The sequence below is a fragment of the Palaemon carinicauda genome, chromosome 21 (genome assembly GCF_036898095.1).
Source record: "Palaemon carinicauda isolate YSFRI2023 chromosome 21, ASM3689809v2, whole genome shotgun sequence".
NCBI classification, from domain to species: domain Eukaryota; kingdom Metazoa; phylum Arthropoda; class Malacostraca; order Decapoda; family Palaemonidae; genus Palaemon; species Palaemon carinicauda.
Window position 1 is genome coordinate 16,639,171 of NC_090745.1, and position 19,012 is coordinate 16,658,182.

At 33.4% G+C, this 19,012-nt stretch overlaps 1 protein-coding gene across 1 annotated transcript in view; it reads left to right on the forward strand.

The window, feature by feature from the left end:
- LOC137614792 (uncharacterized) overlaps positions 1–19,012 on the forward strand; it is a 764,744-nt gene that overhangs the window by 133,827 nt on the left and 611,905 nt on the right. The window contains 5 exon segments of the mRNA XM_068344459.1: positions 15,904–15,929; positions 15,931–15,963; positions 15,965–16,099; positions 17,391–17,430; positions 17,899–18,108. Of these exon segments, the coding sequence (XP_068200560.1) occupies positions 15,904–15,929; positions 15,931–15,963; positions 15,965–16,099; positions 17,391–17,430; positions 17,899–18,108 (444 nt within the window).

Genomic DNA, 19,012 nt, shown 5'->3' on the forward strand with positions numbered 1-19,012 from the left:
CTTATTATTATTATTATTATTATTTATTATTATTATTATTTATTATTATTATTATTATTATTTACAGTTGAAGGAGTAGTATACAGAAGTTGTTTAGTTTAACCGACCCACTGAGGTGTCAATGACCTTCAATGTCAGGATGCTAGCAAACCAAAATTTATCAGTCTGACGCACTGGGCCTAAAATTTTATGGGAATAAACTTGCTCAATGTAATTATAAAAAAAAAAAATCCTTCTCTGTAAATCGCCTTAATTGTTCTTGTGATTTTCAAAATAACGAATTATGACTTGTTCACTTATAATGCTCTGTGAGAGAGTTTAAATAAGATATGAATGATGCCAATTTTATACATTATATTAGAATTGATTTAAAAGACACTGATCCAACCTATCTCAAATTCGTATTTAGGTAATTGATGCCTTTCGAAGTGGTAATAAAAAGTGCAGTTTTCCCGTATGCTCGGGATTCCGTTATTGATTTTATGGTGCCATTAAACGCAATTTCCCACAATTGAGAAGGGTTTCATGTGACAAGTGAGCTAATGCAAAAGTCGATTAATGGTGAACACGTCCCGAGTACTTGTTTATACAATATCGGCTACCGGTGCTCAAGTGGTCGGGAAGTAGCGTTAACTTGTATTAACGATATTGGATGGGAAGGACTTCACACGATGAGTTCCAATGTTGAACGCTTTTACAACGTAGAATTAATGTATATTGTAAGACTTGATTTCGTACTTTATTCTGTTATCTTCTACTATAATCAAGCTATAAAGGGTTGAGATATAAGGCAGATATGATCTGTTTCCATTACATATTTTCTTACTACAGTTCGTAATTCTCCTGTGAAAAGGATGTTAATCTGCTGGATGGTGTTTTTTTTTAAAGATATTAGTCATATCTTCCCTTATATCAAGCTATTTTGGATTAAAGAGTGACTGATTGAATGGGAAACGTGACACTACCTTATCCAAGTCTCAACCCTTTGTAGTCGAGTTATATTTGGAAAAAGGAGAAGACTCCGTTTGTTATAGCTCTGGTTTTCTGTGTGTGTGTTTACGTTGGAAACTCGACATGCTACTAATTCATGGAACCTTTCTGCTCACGGGGATAATGAAAGTATGATTGCAGTAGTGAGTGACCATTGTCTTCTTTGATTTATTCTGGTTCCAAACCTTTCTGTGTCTAGATAATTTCTGGTTCCAAACCTTTCTGTGTCTAGATTTTTTCTGGTTGCAACATTTGTGTATTGTTCTCTTCTGGTTCCAAACACTACTGCCTTGATTTCTTCTGGTTTCAAACCCGCCGTCTTTTATTTTTCACTAGGGATTTCTTTCCCCCCTCAGGCAGGTGTCGTCAAGAGACGTTACCCTTATTTTTGGTATGCAATTGCTTGTCCCACTGATGTTTCGGGTGACAAGCCTAATTGTTAGTCACTCCTCAAAGTACTGACTAGACCCAACATTGCTGGAAATCTGGAATCCGGTTAACGAACGACAATTGGCGCACGCGTGTATGTTCGTGTTCGTCATAGCGAAATAAACATCAACTTTACGAGAAATTATAACGCAGAAATCACGTGTTTCTCATCGGCATTGTTCGGCTATTTCCTCCACTGCTTTCTTTAAGATTCTCACAATTATATTACCAAGTCGTCTGGAAAATCTCTGCTATCTCTATCTTGTTTGAAAATTGCCGGCATTATTTTTTGTTCAGCAGATTTTTTACTTCTTTATTATAGTTATACAGATTAGCTTTCTCCAACGAACTATAGTTTTATGAGAGAGTGGCCTTAGATGAAAATATTGGCAACAATCACTGTCACATTCACCCTCTCACCTCTGGATTGTACGAGAAAAAAAAAAAATCCCACCAGTTTTGCCTCCTTGGTGGCAGCAATAAATATTGATGATAGAGGTATACTCTCCTGCAATAGTATTCAGTGGAGGATTCTCCTTAGTACTTTAAAATGAATTTCTTTTTTTTTTATTACTTTTGTCATATGTTTTTGAATTCGTCGTGCAAGTTATTTTTATTTTTTATTGTCAATCAAGTCTTTGAACATATGAAAATGCAATGAATTGCGTTTCATTTTTAGGCCAGCCTTTATTTGTTTTATTTATTATAAAAATGATAATGTTATGAATAGATGGGGATTTTTATATATCCATTCATGTTCGGCTATTCTATTGTTTGTATTTTCACATACCTTTGAAATTGCCATGAATAAGCAAAATTTTTATGTTTATTTACATATTTACCTTTTTTTATTTGCCATACACTTGCCTTTGAACTTGTCACAAGGAAACGATGACTTTTATGTTTTTGATGTGACCTTTATATTTGTCTCATCGCTGTACACGAGTATTTGAACTTGGCAAAAAGGAAATCATTTTGAAAACTCTTCGTCAATTTTTTGCTTGTTATATATTTTATTTATTGCATTTTATAATGGAACGTGACGTTTTTTCAGTTGGTTACATCAATAAAGCAGAATTTTCTTGTCGTAATTGCGTTAAGAGCAACAGATGCTGCAGTTTTCTCCCTTGTACAATTTGAGTTGATATGGATTGGGAGATATTTTTTTCTTAATTCTTATTTATTTTTTTTTTATTTCTTGATAAATGGACGCAGAAGAGAAACCTCAGCATGCCTCATTTTGATGTTATGTTTGTGGGATGCACCTCATCAACAATTCTTTTACAGCCATTTTCTTCGAATTATTAAACTTACTCACTTTTGCAGTTACTGTAATTGTCGCATTCATGGTTTTAGGACGTTTGTTTTTCCCACGAGCTCCTGTTTTTATGGTGCTGGAATAAATGTACAGTACATTATATATAGGGTGATGCAGAAAATGTACAAAAGAGTCTTACTCGTAAATATTCAAATGAATGACAGGTAAAAATATTTTTTTACACTTCCTTGGACATTTTCACAATAACTCAACAGGTTATTCATAACTGTAATGTTCAAGCCAAGTTGCTTGTCATAAGTTTAATTCTGTTTTATAAAACTATGGAAATAGAATTGTTGAATATAAGTACCCTTTTCATTTTTTCTTGCTACATAGTTATCATCACTCTCTTGCATCTTTATTAAGGGATTAACAAGCCTATTATTATGGATCAAGATGCAACAAAGAGACTGATAAACGATGATAATCAGTGAGAGCCTAAAGAAGGCCATTCAAAAAAGGTATGGTGAGATTAGTTTTCAGAAGCACATAGTGATGTCATTATCAGATGAGCCTTGAGGTCAAATAAGACCAGTGGTTACTGAAATAGTATATAAGAAAATTCAGGTACAGTCAAATTCAAAGGTACGACGGCTCACTCTCGAGTTGGTGAACCTAACGCACTCTCTATAACGTTGTTCGTATTCGATTGAAGTAATTTTCAGAATGAATTCCCTATAAAGGCTAATTATTGAGCTGACATTGGAATAAGAATTTTTTAAAGCATATGACGATCTTTAACTTGCTCATAATGAACATCAGCTAATTAGTGAAGGATGAAAATATGTTTCTTTGGATTGTCTTCCTCATTAGATATCTTAAAACTTAATCAACTTATGTGATTAGGAGGGCAATGAAAATGTGATTGTCGGAGGACTATGGAATTTGAAGCCATTACACCAGCATAAACAATTGTTGATATCTTTAATAGCTTCTCAATGCAAGATGAACTGAGGAATTTATAAGTTCAGTGGGTTTGGATTAAAAAGCGTAGAAAACCCCGAAAGACTCTAAAGATTTAAGCATACATGTTACAAATATGGCTTTTTATTTGTCATTATTATCAAAAGGATTTGATTTGCTAACCCAATGACCCAAGCTTGACTCTTACAGAGCTGACCAAGTATACATGTATAAGTTCGTAAGTATTTGTTTACAGATATATATTTTTAATGTAGGGTATAATATACATTTTTGTGTATCCGTCTATATTTTGCTTGATTGTTAATTCGTTAGTTTACAAATCTACTGTAGTTTTGAATTTAGATACCATGATTAGACATTTTTATACCATAATCAGTCATTTGGTACTACGACCATGATCACATTTTTATACCATGATCAGGTATTTTGATACGATGATCAGACATTTTGATACCTTGATCTGACATTTTGGTACCACGACCAGATATTTCGATACCAGGATCAGACATCTTGACATCATGATCAAGATCAGACATTTTGATACCATGATTATAATCAGACATTTTGGTACCATGATTATAATCAGACATTTTGATACCATGATCAGGATCAAACATTTAGATACCATTATTAGGATAAGACATTTTGATAGCATGATCAGATTCAGACATTTTGATACCCTGATCAGGCTCATATATTTTGTTACCATGATTAGGATCAGACATTTTGATACCATGATCAGATTCAGACATTTTGATAGCATGATCAGATTCAGACATTTTGATACCCTGATCAGGCTCATATATTTTGTTACCATGATTAGGATCAGACATTTTGATACCATGATCAGATTCAGACATTTTGATAGCATGATCAGATTCAGACATTTTGATACCATGATCAGGCTCATATGTTTTGTTACCATGATTAGGATCAGACATTTTGATACCATGATCAGATTCAGACATTTTGATAGCAGGATCATAATCAGATATTTTGATACCAAGAACAGATATTTTGATACAATGTCACAAACAAAGTAAATATAAAAAACAACGAAATGTAGCCATTACCTCTGTTTGAGCTAACTTAGATTTAATTTAAGATTTTCCGTCAAGACCTACGTTGGGGAGAGTTGAAAAAAAAAAAATTATTTTTTGATCCAACATCTGTCGCACCCTGAAGACGTCGTTCTGGAGGTAATTCGTCGTTTGGTTACCTGGTCCACAAATGCAATTCCTTTTCATTGCGGTAAGCAGAACATGCTTTTATTGCTGCCATTTGTTATATAATTTGAAAATTAAGTTTACGTTATGTCCATTTTTTAGGTTATCATAGAGATTTGGTTAGGGAGAGGTAGACAAACAGACAGACATACAGGGTGAGTCCCGTTAGAGTATTCGTGATTTTTCTTATAGATGTACTGTAATTTTTTTTTCTTTTTACAAGATTTTGATATTTTTAGGCGATCATAATCTATTCTAGTTTATATCTTACGGTGATGGTATATATACTGTATATATATATATATATATATAGGCGTAAGAAGAGATTAAATATATATATATATATATATATATACATACATATATATATGTGTGTGTGTGCGCGTGTGTGTGTGTGTAAATATTATCTCTATTGTATACCTAGTAAAATTTTAGTAAAATCTTAGAATTTGTCTATGCATTTTGCTCCCCTCCTTACCGATGACCAACATAGCACGATTACTGGCACCATGCAGTGCTGTTGACAAAGGGACAATTAGAGCAATTGAAAAGCTCATCTACAAAATAAATACCACTGAGGAAGCTACAATTCTCAATGAAACCTATTATTATTATTATTATTATTATTATTATTATTATTATTATTATTATTATTATTATTATTGTTGTTGTAACGTAAAAACTTATTTGGTTTTCATAAATTGAGGTCACAATGTCTCCTTCAATTTTTATTCATAATCTTACGAACGTGTTATATATGCCATCGGTCCTCAATTTCAATTTTGTTGATAATATTTATGTTGGAATTTTTATTTTGATATACTTGCTTATGTTATTCATTATTCTTATGTTATTTGTCTTCTGTTATTAGGCGCTTCATTAACATAGGCTATTTTCAATTTGAATGACCAGTTTTTTGCGTATTTTCCAATATTTCTTTTAACATTCATGTTCTTTATTTTGCATTTTATGACTTAGCCCTTTCCAGCGTAAGGAAATTTTAGATTGGTCTGTAATTGAATTATAAAATGCATTGCACAAAAAATTAATAGCTCTCTCTCTCTCTCTCTCTCTCTCTCTCTCTCTCTCTCTCTCTCTTTTGTTTATATACATAATACATAAAAGTCAAATATAAGCAGGAAGCGCCCTCACTCTGCCTCTACTTTTGCTTTTAGTTTCTTCCTATCTCTTCTTCCCCCCCATCACCGTTGGGGCGTGTCTGAAACCTGCGGTGGTTTCGACCGTTTTGAAAAGCCCAGGCGAAAACGGGAGTGAATTCCTTGTAAGCTAATGGCGTATGTGCATGTGTAAACCTCATTAAGAGTACTTCAGCAGCGTTAGCTAAACGCTTTTCATCGGCGCTCTGTTACGGATGCTGGCAGATGTTGAACATGCGAATTTGCATTTTCTGTGCTGTCTTTCCTTTCGCTGTTGTGTTCGGTTCCGCTAGATTTGCGTTTGACAGGGGGCCTAATGCCAAACATTTTATTTTTGTAGACTGGATAGAAAAGTTATTATTATTTTATGGACAGAGAGCCTAGCTCCAAACTTTTTGCTTTGTATATTGAATAGAAAAGTAATTATTCTATGTACGGGGGCCTAAAGCCAAACATTTTATTTTGTATATTGGATAGAAAAGTAATTATTATTCTATTCTAATTTTATAATTTTTGTTTTTTTTTCCGGGTGAAAAAAATTGATTTATGATTTGAAATCTGCTATGAATAGAAATTTGTTTATTAAATGTGTCCCTTGGAAATGTTAAAATCTTAAAATTCAGAGAAACTCTAGCATTCGATAAAATGACACACAGTTTTCTGATCGACACAGAATTCTTTGTCTTTTAATAATTATATACGGAAAATTGTGTGAAATCCTTTGCACTTTAGAACTGTCTTATGAGGTGTACACATTAAAAAGCCATGGGTCACTCTAGTAAGACCAATTCGCAATCTTGCTAAAATGACTTCAGTTGTTTTATCTATCTGGTTTAATTTGTTTTGATTTTGTTTCTAATTCATTATTCCACAAAGTTTGATAATTTGTTACTATGGAAATTTGTTCCGTCGTGAAGACATTTAATTATTATCAAGGACGGCGTTTGATGGCGCATGTTTATGAAATAATTTAGCCTGTTAGTTTAGCTCCTCGACTCATTTATAGGTGATATTTCTTAATCCTGTTTTTCATCCCAAAACGTAAATTTGATATCGTAATCGGTGAGACGTTTAATTTGCCATTTTTTATATTTATACCTTTTTATATCTTGTTAGCACAAAATTATTCCACATTACTAGTACTGAATTGCAGCGAGGGTGCACAATGTAACTTTCTGATTTTTTTACTCTATTTATGCATTTGTGACTAACGAGAGAGAGAGAGAGAGAGAGAGAGAGAGAGAGAGAGAGTTCCTAGGTAGGCATATGTGTTCTAACTTTCTTCATTAAACACTTGATCTTGTAAAACACATTGAATACCGTAGAGAGAGAGAGAGAGAGAGAGAGAGAGAGAGAGAGATATTCCAATGCAGTTGCGAGTGCGTAACATTTTAACCTTTTATTTTGTTTATTAGAATGTCTGTGACGTTAACTCTAACTGTTGATCATGTATATGAATATATAATCAAAACCTCAGTACCATTGTCTTTAAATTGGTAGCTCTAGGTCTCTTTTAAGGCTGTGTGCAAACGAAATTACTTTCCTTTTGTTTTATGTATTTATCTTTACTCTTTTTTTTACCATTTTCTTTCAATTATAGGCATCATATTCTGTGTCAGCCTAATTAGTGATTTCCTGAAGTTTAGGCTGAATTCAATCGTTATTAATAATAACATTTCCTTTCTTTACCTGAATCCATTATGTTTAAAGACATTTTGTTAGTTCCATTGTTGTTATACAATTACATTGTAATAGTAATATATTGGTAATATTTAACTTTATTTTAGGGACTATGCCAGACAACTTTATGTATTCAATATGTATAATAACATTTTTTACACATTCTTGATGTATAACTAACGGAATTACTTTCTGAACTGCCATGCTATCATTTATTTTATAAGGTTTAATACGGATCGTAAGAACACATTAAGGTTAGACATGCTGCTGTTTTACGACACGGAAATTGCGCTATTAGTGCCAATGCTGACTTGATTCTCAATTAATTGTAAATTTGTAAATTGGTGGAGTAACGAGAACTTTGGGTGTGGAGGAAATGCCCCCATAAATCTCTATGAAGTCGCCGGCCGCAGGGTGACGGATTGGTTTTAAGGCGATAGACAATATGTCTCATCGGCTTCTATTCTCGATGCCTAGCAGATGATCTTACTGGAATTAGTATGGACCGGCAGGGGTCACTTGCCTTAGGTAGATAGACACTGCGCATCACAAGGAACTGGCTATCCTTTGATGAATTTAGCCAATGGATCCTCTATTGAGGCCCTTTGCGTCAATAGGCGTGGGAGGAGATGATGATGATGAAATATAGTTGTAAGAAAGGTAAAGAGAATTTTTCTACTCACTGGGCTACTTTCCCGGTTGTAACCCTTGGGTTTGTGCATTCTGCTTTTTCAATCAGGGTTGTAGCTTAGCTAGTAATAATAATGACAATAATAACTATTGTATTTTCTCATCCCCTTTTATCGTTCCTGTATTTTATATAAATCCCTTTGCATAGCTGTTTGTTTTTACCGTAGTCCTCTGTTCACGTTCTAGACCTGTAAATTTATTACAGATTTTGCTTTGAAACTAAGGGCCTGATATGAAGAAGTTTTTATTATTGTTCATGAGGTTATGATCGTTCAATTAATTATTATAAATGGTGATCGTGGTATTATTATTATTATTATTATTATTATTATTATTATTATTATTATTATTATTATTATTATTATTATTATTATTATTATTATTATTGCCTCATAAAGATCATCCGCTTTTCAACTTTCAGAAAATTTTAGTACATAGCTATTTTATACTTTGATATTGACGTGGAGGCAAACTGAAATTCTTAAGTTTCCTATATCTGAAATGAAACAACGGAAATACGAGATTTTTTATTCGGAATTTCGACGAAATGACATTTAAATAAGGAACCATTGATATTCCACCGTAGGGTTAGAGTTTCTTTTTTTTTTAAAGTGAGGAACAGGGTTTTTTTTTTTTAAGTTTTAAGATCCTATGATGCGGTATCTTGAATATATAATTATAGAATATATCCCTTATACGACAACGAGAAAGTGTATATATATATATATATATATATATACATATATATATGTGTGTGTGTGTGTGTGTGTGTGTCTGGTCACACCCAGCTATCCTTGTCCCTTGAGTAGGGGGCAGAGGGAATAGTCATACCCTGTTGAAAGGTGAGTGGATTTGTGTGCATATCTTACTAAATATTTAGCCGTCATTTTTGACGGGTCGTGTACACTAGTAGTCCATGTTAGATAAAACTGGCAATTAAATAAAGCAATTGAGTCTTTATTATGCTCTGCCCATTTTAATTATGGTCTAATTCCTATAATGTAAATGTTGGTGCAAACAAACTATCCATTATTATTGCTTATTATAACTATCACTAGCGGTGATAGTACTGTAGAAGTAACAGCCAAGAGTATCAGCCGTATCAGCACTAGCAGTCGCAGTGGCAGTGGTTATTCGGCAGAGGATGATTGACGAGGATCATGAATTTAAATGAGTTAAGAGTTGGGAGACCTTAACGGTTCTTCACGGTTCTCCTGTAGGTGGATATGTTTGGATTGGTAAGTGGCTTACATAAAGATTAAAATCTTTCTGTAAGCCACTTAGAGATGGAAAATTATGTATATATATATATATATATATATATACACATGTATTAATAATATTAATAATATATTATCATTATTATTATTATTATTATTATTAGTTTAGCCACAACCCTTGTTGGAAAAGCAGGATGCTATAAGCATAACAGGGAAAATTAACCCAGTGGGGAAAGGAAATAAATAAACTACATATTATTTATTATGTAAGACTTAATAAATAAAGAATATAATATGTGTCAGATCAGTAACATTGGTTATCTGTCATATATAAACTATAAAATGAGACTTACGTTAGCCTATTCAACATAAAAACATTCTCTGTAAGTTTAAACTTCTGAAGTTCACCTATTCCATTGCCCGATTAGGAAGATCATTCCACAATCTAGTCACAGCCAGAATAAGACTTCTAGAATAGTTTGTAGTGTCGAGCCTAAGATGGAGAGGGCAAGACTGGTAGAACTAACTGTGCATTATATATATATATATATATATATATATATTATGTTATTTATAGACTGGCGTGATTTGATGGGAAATATTTTGGAAAAACTTGAAAATTTCAAGAAATAATCTGTGTTGACCTTTCATGAGTGAATTTATCTGATCTTTTAATCTTTTATCTAATCCATTTTACTGAACTTGTTAGAAAAGGATAAAATCTAAATGGTTTTTCTTGGAGGTAAACATGACTAATATTTGTTGCTGAAGAAATCACACATATTGTGTGTAACGTTGTGGGTCTGTTTTTTTTTTTTTTTTTTTTTTTTTTTTCTTAATAGGGGAAGATGCTAATCGAATTACCTTTCTTTCTGTTACACTCTCTTCCTGTATGCGTATGGAATGTGTTATATATATATATATATATATATGTATGTATGTATATATATCCCGAGGCCATTTGCGCCAGTAGACGTAGGAGATGATGATGATATACATATATCATCATCATCATCAGCCGTTGCTAGTCCACTTCGGGTCAAAGGCCTAAGACATACCATTCCCGTTTGTTTATTGTCGTTCTTTCCCAGTCTATATTCCCAAATTTTCTTAGCTCGTCAATCCATCGTGTTCTCTTCCTTCCTCAGACAGGAATATATATATATATATATATATATGTGTGTGTGTGTGTGTGTGTGTGTGTGCTCCGTATCCGTAATCGACATTACTTCAGGCTTGACAACTAGCGTTAAGGATGATCGATGAAGTCATAGTCGTTCTCAAAGTCGCGGCATTTAGTTGTGGTTCTTGTGACCACACTATAAAATGGTCCTGCAAGCACATTACTTGGAGGCTTTGTCATATTACGGGCAGTTGGTTTTATTTTGCTCAGAAGTACAGGAATCATAGCAGAAAACTCATTCTTAAACTGAAACGATAAATTTTTTATTTGAATACCCTTATATTGATTTGGAATAATTTTTACGGGTATGATATTGATTTAATTTTTTATTAGAGTAGTTTCTATGTTTTTAAATCTTTCTTGCTTTTTGTGTTGTAAGTAATAGTAGTAAAGTGTTAAATTTGTTTTGTCTATTTTCAAGCAAAAGCTCTAGTTATTTGTTACATGCATCTAATTAAACGTATAAATCATATATATAGATAAGTTCATACACCATGAAAATGAATCAAACACAATTATTCTCATTACAATTTACACACCTAGACACAATACATATGAATATAGATACGGAACAATATACCGTTGTTTGTCGCTCTACGCATTCCTGAAACCTTGTTTGTGACATTTCTCGAAACGTTTTTTGGTGACAGTTTCTGAACCATTGTTTGCGACAGTTGTAAAATCTTTCGTTTATGTTTTAGTACTTTTTTTCTAGGAAAAGTTTGTTTTGTTCAAAATTTCCGAGATTTTTTTGTTTTGGTTGTGAATATTTACATCTTATCCTTATCCTATTGAAGTGTTGGCGCTGTCATTGATAGTGGTATTATTATATTCATAACGGCATCATCAATATGACGCTGTCAGTAGTAGTAGTAGTAATAATAATAATAATGATAATAATAATAATAATAATAGTCTCCTGTCATTCATCGGTAAATATAGAAAATTAAGAATATTGACTTTGTTGGTTGATACAATGTTAAATATCTCAGTCTCGTGTCTGACTTGGTTTTCCATTTTTTTCTATTCTCTACCTCCTTTTCGTTCCCATTGTTCTCCATTATTTTTTTGTATTGTATTTTTTGCTGGTCCATTTCTAAAGACACCTTTGTCCCTCTTGCCTCAACATTTCTGTGGTATTTTACATATTTCTGTATTGTTTTATTTTTTCTCTGGGTTTTTGTTTATCCCATCCTTCACATTTTTTTCATTGATATTTTTTGCTTTACATTAATTTTCTAACTTTACTTTTTAATAGTCATTATTGTAATAGTTATATGCTCTCTCTCTCTCTCTCTCTCTCTCTCTCTCTCTCTCTCGTAGTAGTAGTAGTAGTAGTAGTAGTAGTAGTAGTAGTTTTCTTGAACCTACTTGTCTCTTATGATGAAATTTTAACGGTAATCATGAATTTGCATTTGCATAATCCGCTAAAAAGCTTGATGTACCCTTTTTTAAAGCAAAAATATTCTACATTCCACATTATTAGTACTGAATTTCAGCAAGGCTGCACAGTGTAACTTTTTTAATTTTGCGCTGCCTTTTGTGCATTGGTGACAGAGAGAGAGAGAGAGAGAGAGAGAGAGAGAGAGAGAGAGATTCCTGGGTATGTGTAGTAAGTTGCTTCATTAAACACTTCATTTCGTGAACAAATTATTGAATATCGTTAGTTGAGAGAGAGAGAGAGAGAGAGAGAGAGAGAGAGAGAGAGAGATCCTATGTAAATGATCTCGTAATATGACAATTTACCTAGATAATAGGTAGAAAGAAAGAAATATAAATTAGGCATATTAAGTTAAATCATTTAGTAAATCTAAAAATCTACTGTTGCAAAATCAGAAAGTGAAATTACAGTGCAAACTCATTAAGTTAATTCATTAAGCTTGAGAAATATGTTAAAAGATTTGGTAATCCAGTTCAAGGTAAAGGAATTTATGCTTTGTTCGTTTCATCTGTCTTCAAGTGAAAGGATTTGATTCATGTGTTTAATCATTATTGAATATAAAAAATATAGTTTATTGATGTTTATTTATTAATTAGTGTACCCGAGGCGTCAAAATTTACGTCTAAATATTTAGAGAGATGTGCACACACACGCACAGAAACGCAGATTCAATTCTTTCCACCCTCTCCCCTTTTCCTAACTACAACCCGTTAGTTCGGCAATTTGTGGGAGAGTGGGGTATCCGAGTGAACCTATCGGGGTACCCACTCTCATCAGGGAATGACTACTCCCTCTCCCTTTCTGAGCATGACAGGATATACATATATATATATATATATATATATTATATATATATATATATATATATTATATATATATATATATATATATATACAGAGAGAGAGAGAGAGAGAGAGAGAGAGAGAGAGAGATTGTCAGACTTGCGTTTTATTATATAGGGGAGTTGCTGTTGATGGTAATGATGATACGCCGTAAGGGACCAATGATGGTTATATAAGAGAGTATCGAGATGGCAAGTTTTTGATTTATAAGAAGTCATGTACCATAAGCTCGGAATAAGGAATTGTCAATTTGTATCTAAAATTAAGAGGTCGAAGATTTTCGAGGATGACCTGGCACTGGAAGATGTCAAGTCTAAGTCTGGAATATGCCCGTAGATTGTGTTATACACGGGAAAACATAAGTAAAGGATCCTCTTTGCTTTTTATATTTTGAATATGATTTTATCCCTCGAATTTTGTCATTATTGATTGACTAGTTTTATGAAGTGTTATAATTTTTAGGTATTTGATTTATGAACTGTTTTTGCCGTATTGCATATAGATAGTCCTTTTTCTACCTTGTTTGTAAATGTGTTTACAGTTAAATAACTGTTTACCTGGTGCAAGAAAAATGAAAAATTTAGGAACATTCCCTCCTTGAAAACAGATAGACCTAAACCTATATTTCGGCAAATATAAAGGATTATGAAACACTAAAAAATAATGGGAGTACTTGGGGGTGATTGTGAGAGGATTAGATTTTTCTCATTAAAAAAATCTATTTATAGATACTCATCTTCATTTTAATGACGTATGTAAAATTTAGTTTGTATACTCTTAATTTTTTTTTTTTACTTTTACGAAAATTGTTACCATCAATAGTAGAGGATTTTGATATTCTTGTAAACATCAAAATTGCTGTTGATGAAGTTGAAAGGCACAAAAATTAAAGAGGATTTAACCTCAGTCGAGCATGAACACATTTTTTAATTTTTGTCCTTCAGGTTGTGTCCCATTTCTTTGCCTCAAAAGTTTTTGCCTTGTTCAATAGGTTTCCATATTTTTTTTTTTTTTCACCATTCGGTAACCCATTATATGACCTGTTTGTTCAGCTCCCTACCATTTGTACCCCTGGAGTCTCACCCCTCGAGTTCCCTTGTCCGCTACATGCCATAACGGTGTACACATTTGGGTTGGCGTGTCCTCTCTCTCCTTGGAAATGGAAAGTTGCGGCACTACGGATTGACAGCAGAAAGGAGAGAGAGAGAGAGAGAGAGAGAGAGAGAGAGAGAGAGAGAGAGTTACAAGGATTTTGGATGTCTCAAAATACTCTTTTAGTCCATTTGTGGCGACTCCATTTGCTGGTAGAGCAAATTAATTAGTTTAGAGAGTTTTTATGATCTTGCCAAATTTATTTTTGATTTCGTTTACCGTGTTGAGAGAGAGAGAGAGAGAGAGAGAGAGAGAGAGAGAGAGGTAATGTTTTTTCTCCTTCTTGGGGTCAGGTGGGCAAACAGAGTAATGGATTTTAAGTAAACATGGAGCGGGTTAATTGCTTCATGTCTTTGAAGCTTTGTCTATGTGATTCTACTTTCTGTTTAATTACGTATGGCGTCTTGTTGATTTTTTAGCTTTACGTCTTGTCCTCCGTTTCAGCAGGTTTTGTCTTCGAAGAGTCCCTTGTTTTCGAGGCATTAGTTTACTGTCCATAATTTGTTAAACAATGAATTTAGTATTTCTTTTCAACAGGGACTGGAAAAGATACTTTTTTTCTCTCCTGGAAAATATCTCTCTCTCTCTCTCTCTCTCTCTCTCTCTCTCTCTCTCTCTCCTGGAGAAAATACTCTCTTATTTTGTCAATTATATTTATCACCATAATGGTTAGCACTTTGGACCTATGGAGATCATTCCAATTATATCCTCTATCTATATATAAATGTATCTACCTATCTATTTATGGATACACATATATAGAACTTTCTCCATAAAAGAGGCAAGACTTTCTTTTCCTTCTTAGCAAAGCCCCTTGCTGAATCCTTCCCATTTTATAGACTAGAAAAGGCAATAAAGTTTTTCCCCTTTGCCATTTTTCTCCCGAAAAAAAAGGTTGTTTTCCATCCTTTACAAATTTAATTATATGTGTAAAGTACTGTGGCTAAAGCGTAATGAAGTAGTTGATTGACTCTTCTTTATGTATATTAGCTTATTGACTCGAGGCTTCAAGTTGGCTACTTGTTCGTCGAGGTAAAAACGGTGTGAAATTTGAGACAATTCTCTCTATTGTTTTTAGTTATGTATGCAAGTAAGGTCAAAGAGTTAATTTGTCCGTTTTTTAAGACCTTGGATAGCTGAGGGGAACTGAGTTGCCGCACACGTCGGCATTTGCATGCACAAATGTAGTAAAACTTTTAAAAGATAGTTTTTGCTTTGAAATCGTGACCCTGTAATGAAGAAATTATAATTGTTGTTGAAGAGGTTATCGTTGTTACAATAATTATTGTAAATGGTAGACGTGGTATTATTATTGTTTTTATTATTATTATTGTTATTATTATTATTATTATTATTATTATTATTATTATTATTGCTGTTGTTATCATTATTGTTATTATTAAGAGGTTATCGTCGTTATATAATTATTATAAATGGTAGACGTGGTATTATTATTATTATTATTATTGCTGTTGTTATCATTATTGTTATTATTATTGTTGTTGTTGGCGTTGTTATTATTATTATTATTGTTATAACCTCATAAATAGTCCTCCGCAAAGACGACCATCTTTTAAACAACATTAACCCAATGTCTGTAAACCGTAATGATTTACGAGAAATACTCCTCACAATTTCCATCTTTCCGCAGAGCTGGAGCCACGGCTGCGGATCGCGGGTGGTGATGGCCGCCACGGAACGGACACTGTGTCGGTCGCCTGCGGTGTGTGGAGGAGGTGTATGGTCGCCACCTGCGGCGCCTCTCCTCCGTCTCCCCGGAGGAGCATGACATCCTCTTCAGGAGCGTCGAGCCCCTAGTGGAGGCCTCCGAGGCGTTCATCAAAAGGGTGGGTCTCTGACGTCATGATGTTCCTCTTGAGCCTTGATCTGTCAGTGGCATGTTATTAGCCCTGATCAGGAACTCCCTGATATTTTGATCTGAATTGTTTTTAATAAGCTTTCTCTGTGTGAGTGTATATATATATATATATATATATATATATATATATATATATATATATATATATATATATATATACTATATATATATATATATGTGTGTGTGTGTGTGTGTGTGTGTGCGTGCGTGTTTTTGTAATACTTGTTAGCTTCAACTAACTTGGGTTAAGATGAAGTTTAGAACACCTATTATTATTATTATTATTATTATTATTATTATTATTATTATTATTATTATATTATTATTATTATTATTATTATTATTATTATTATTATTATTATTGCTGTTTGTCGTGCTATTGGAAAAAAGGGATATTTATTTGAGAATATATTGAAATAATACCTCTGCCACCTTTACGAATTTGCCTTTTTTTCCTCAGCATAACTTAGTTTTGAAAATACGTTGAAAAACAATTTTGTTCGATGACAGTATTTCTTATAAAGAAAAAATAAATAAGCTAATTGAAATACTCGTTTCCTTCGTGTGGGATGTTAATCATTCAATGTTATATTTTTAGTAAGGGGATTTCACATAAGGAAGAATTACATATTATTGTGGTCATTACTATTTTTATGAATGGGACATTTATCGTAGAGAAATCGTTTGTTATCTGAACTTTATTGACTTACAAATGAATCTCTCTCTCTCTCTCTCTCTCTCTCTCTCTCTCTCTCTCTCTCTCTCTCTCTCTCTCTCTCTAAGAAGCAGAGACAGGAAACATAAATCAATGGGCCCACAGCTGTCAATTCGTGAACTTTCCGAGGACAAAAAGTTAAGCAGATGGTAGATAAACTAGTTAGAAATGCCAATATCAGTGAAGAGAAAAGCGTGGCTTCAGCTAATAAAGAAAACCCGAAAGAGTTTTTTTTTTTCGGATGTAAACACTAGAAAACCAGTCAAAAACAGAGACTTGGTGGGGATAATTTTATAAAAAATTATTTAGAAAAAGCCGAATTGGTAAATACATATTTCACAACCGTATTCGCTTGGGAAGAATCAACGACCCTCCCAGAACCAGCTATCAAATATAAAGGATCACAACCAATGGAATATGTCATTAAAGAAAATAAAGGGACTCAGTAAGTCTAAAGCAGCAGGGTCCAGATAATATTCACCCAATAGAGATTATAGACCTAGCAAAAGAGATAACCCCATACTTTTACAAAATGTTCCGAAAGACAGCCAACGAAAGAAAGACACCACCGGGATGGAAAGTAGGTAATGTTCCTCCAATTTACAAGAAAGTACCAAAAGAAGAACCTGTCAACTACAGACCTGTGTGCTTTTGCAAAAATTTTTAAATCAATTATAGTAGATTCTATAGTAGAACATAAAGAGAAAAACAATCTTCTGATAGACAGCTAACATGGTTTTAAACAAAAGAGATCCTGTGTGACAATTCTGTTGGAATTATTCCACAACAGTTTAGCATTTATGACAAAAACAGGGCAATAGACATCATGTACCTGTCCTAGACTTTCAAAAGGCTATTGACAAAGTCCCTCATAGAAAATTAATGGTTAATCATTGACGAACCAGCTGAATGAATCGAAGATTGGTTGACAAACAGAAAAGAGAGAGCTGTAATCGACGGAGAAGCTTCAGATTGAAAGTTGTTATAAGCGGGAGTACCTCAAGGATCCGTCCTTGACCCATTACTATTTCTGATTTACATTAACGACATAGATTTAGGATTAACCAGTAGAATAGCCAAATTTTCTGACGATACTAAACTGGGCATAAATGCTGCGGACTCAGAGGACTTAGAAGCCTTAAGAGAGGATCTAATTGAGTTAGGTGAATGGTCTGAAAAAGGGCAAATGCCTTTCAACTGTGGGAAATGTAAATTCATGCACATAGGTTGTAATAACCCACAATCAGATTACATACTGCTGGGTAATGAAGTACAATGTTTGGACTTGAAGGAAGATCTCGGCTTTATTATTAACAAAGATTGAAGTTCACCAAACAGAGCATAAAATCTGAAAAGAAAGCACATAAACTAATAGGTTACATAAAGAGACAATTCAAATACAGAAACAAAGACACTGTACTTTAAGCTGTACACATCACTAGTAAGACCCCATCTAGAATACGGAGTCCAGTTCTGGGCTCCAAGTAATCAGACGGTTATAGATAGACTGGAAGCCACCAAACTAATTTCAACACTAAAGCAATTTGGATATAGACGGAGGATGGAATGTTTAAAACTTATTTGATCTACAAACTCGACGATTAAGGGAACAGTTAATAGAGGCATTCAAAATTCTTAAAGGAATAACAGATATAGGTTACAACAATCTATTGACGCTTAGCACAAATCAGTCCAGAGGTAGCGGATACAAGCTGGTAATTTCTTTACATAGAAAAATAGCAAATATATGGAACAGACTTCCAGCAGATGTAGTAAACAGTAACACGGTAAACGAGTTCAAGAATAAGTTATACAAAGATCATAAGAACTGTCTAAATGCTTGAAGTGAATCGCTCTACCCTAGGGCAAATAATTCTCTCTCTCTCTCTCTCTCTCTCTCTCTCTCTCTCTTGTCTGAAATTTATTCACTTACAGACGACTATTTTTAGAATTTATTCATTTAAAGACAAATTCTCTCTCTCTCTCTCTCTCTCTCTCTCTCTCTCTTGTCTGAAATTTATTCACTTACAGACGACTATTTTTAAAATTTATTCATTTAAAGACAAATTCTCTCTCTCTCTCTCTCTCTCTCTCTCTCTCTCTCTCTCTCTCTCTTTGGACCTCGTAGTCTCCTTGCGTGAATCTAAGCATCAAGGAACATGAAAC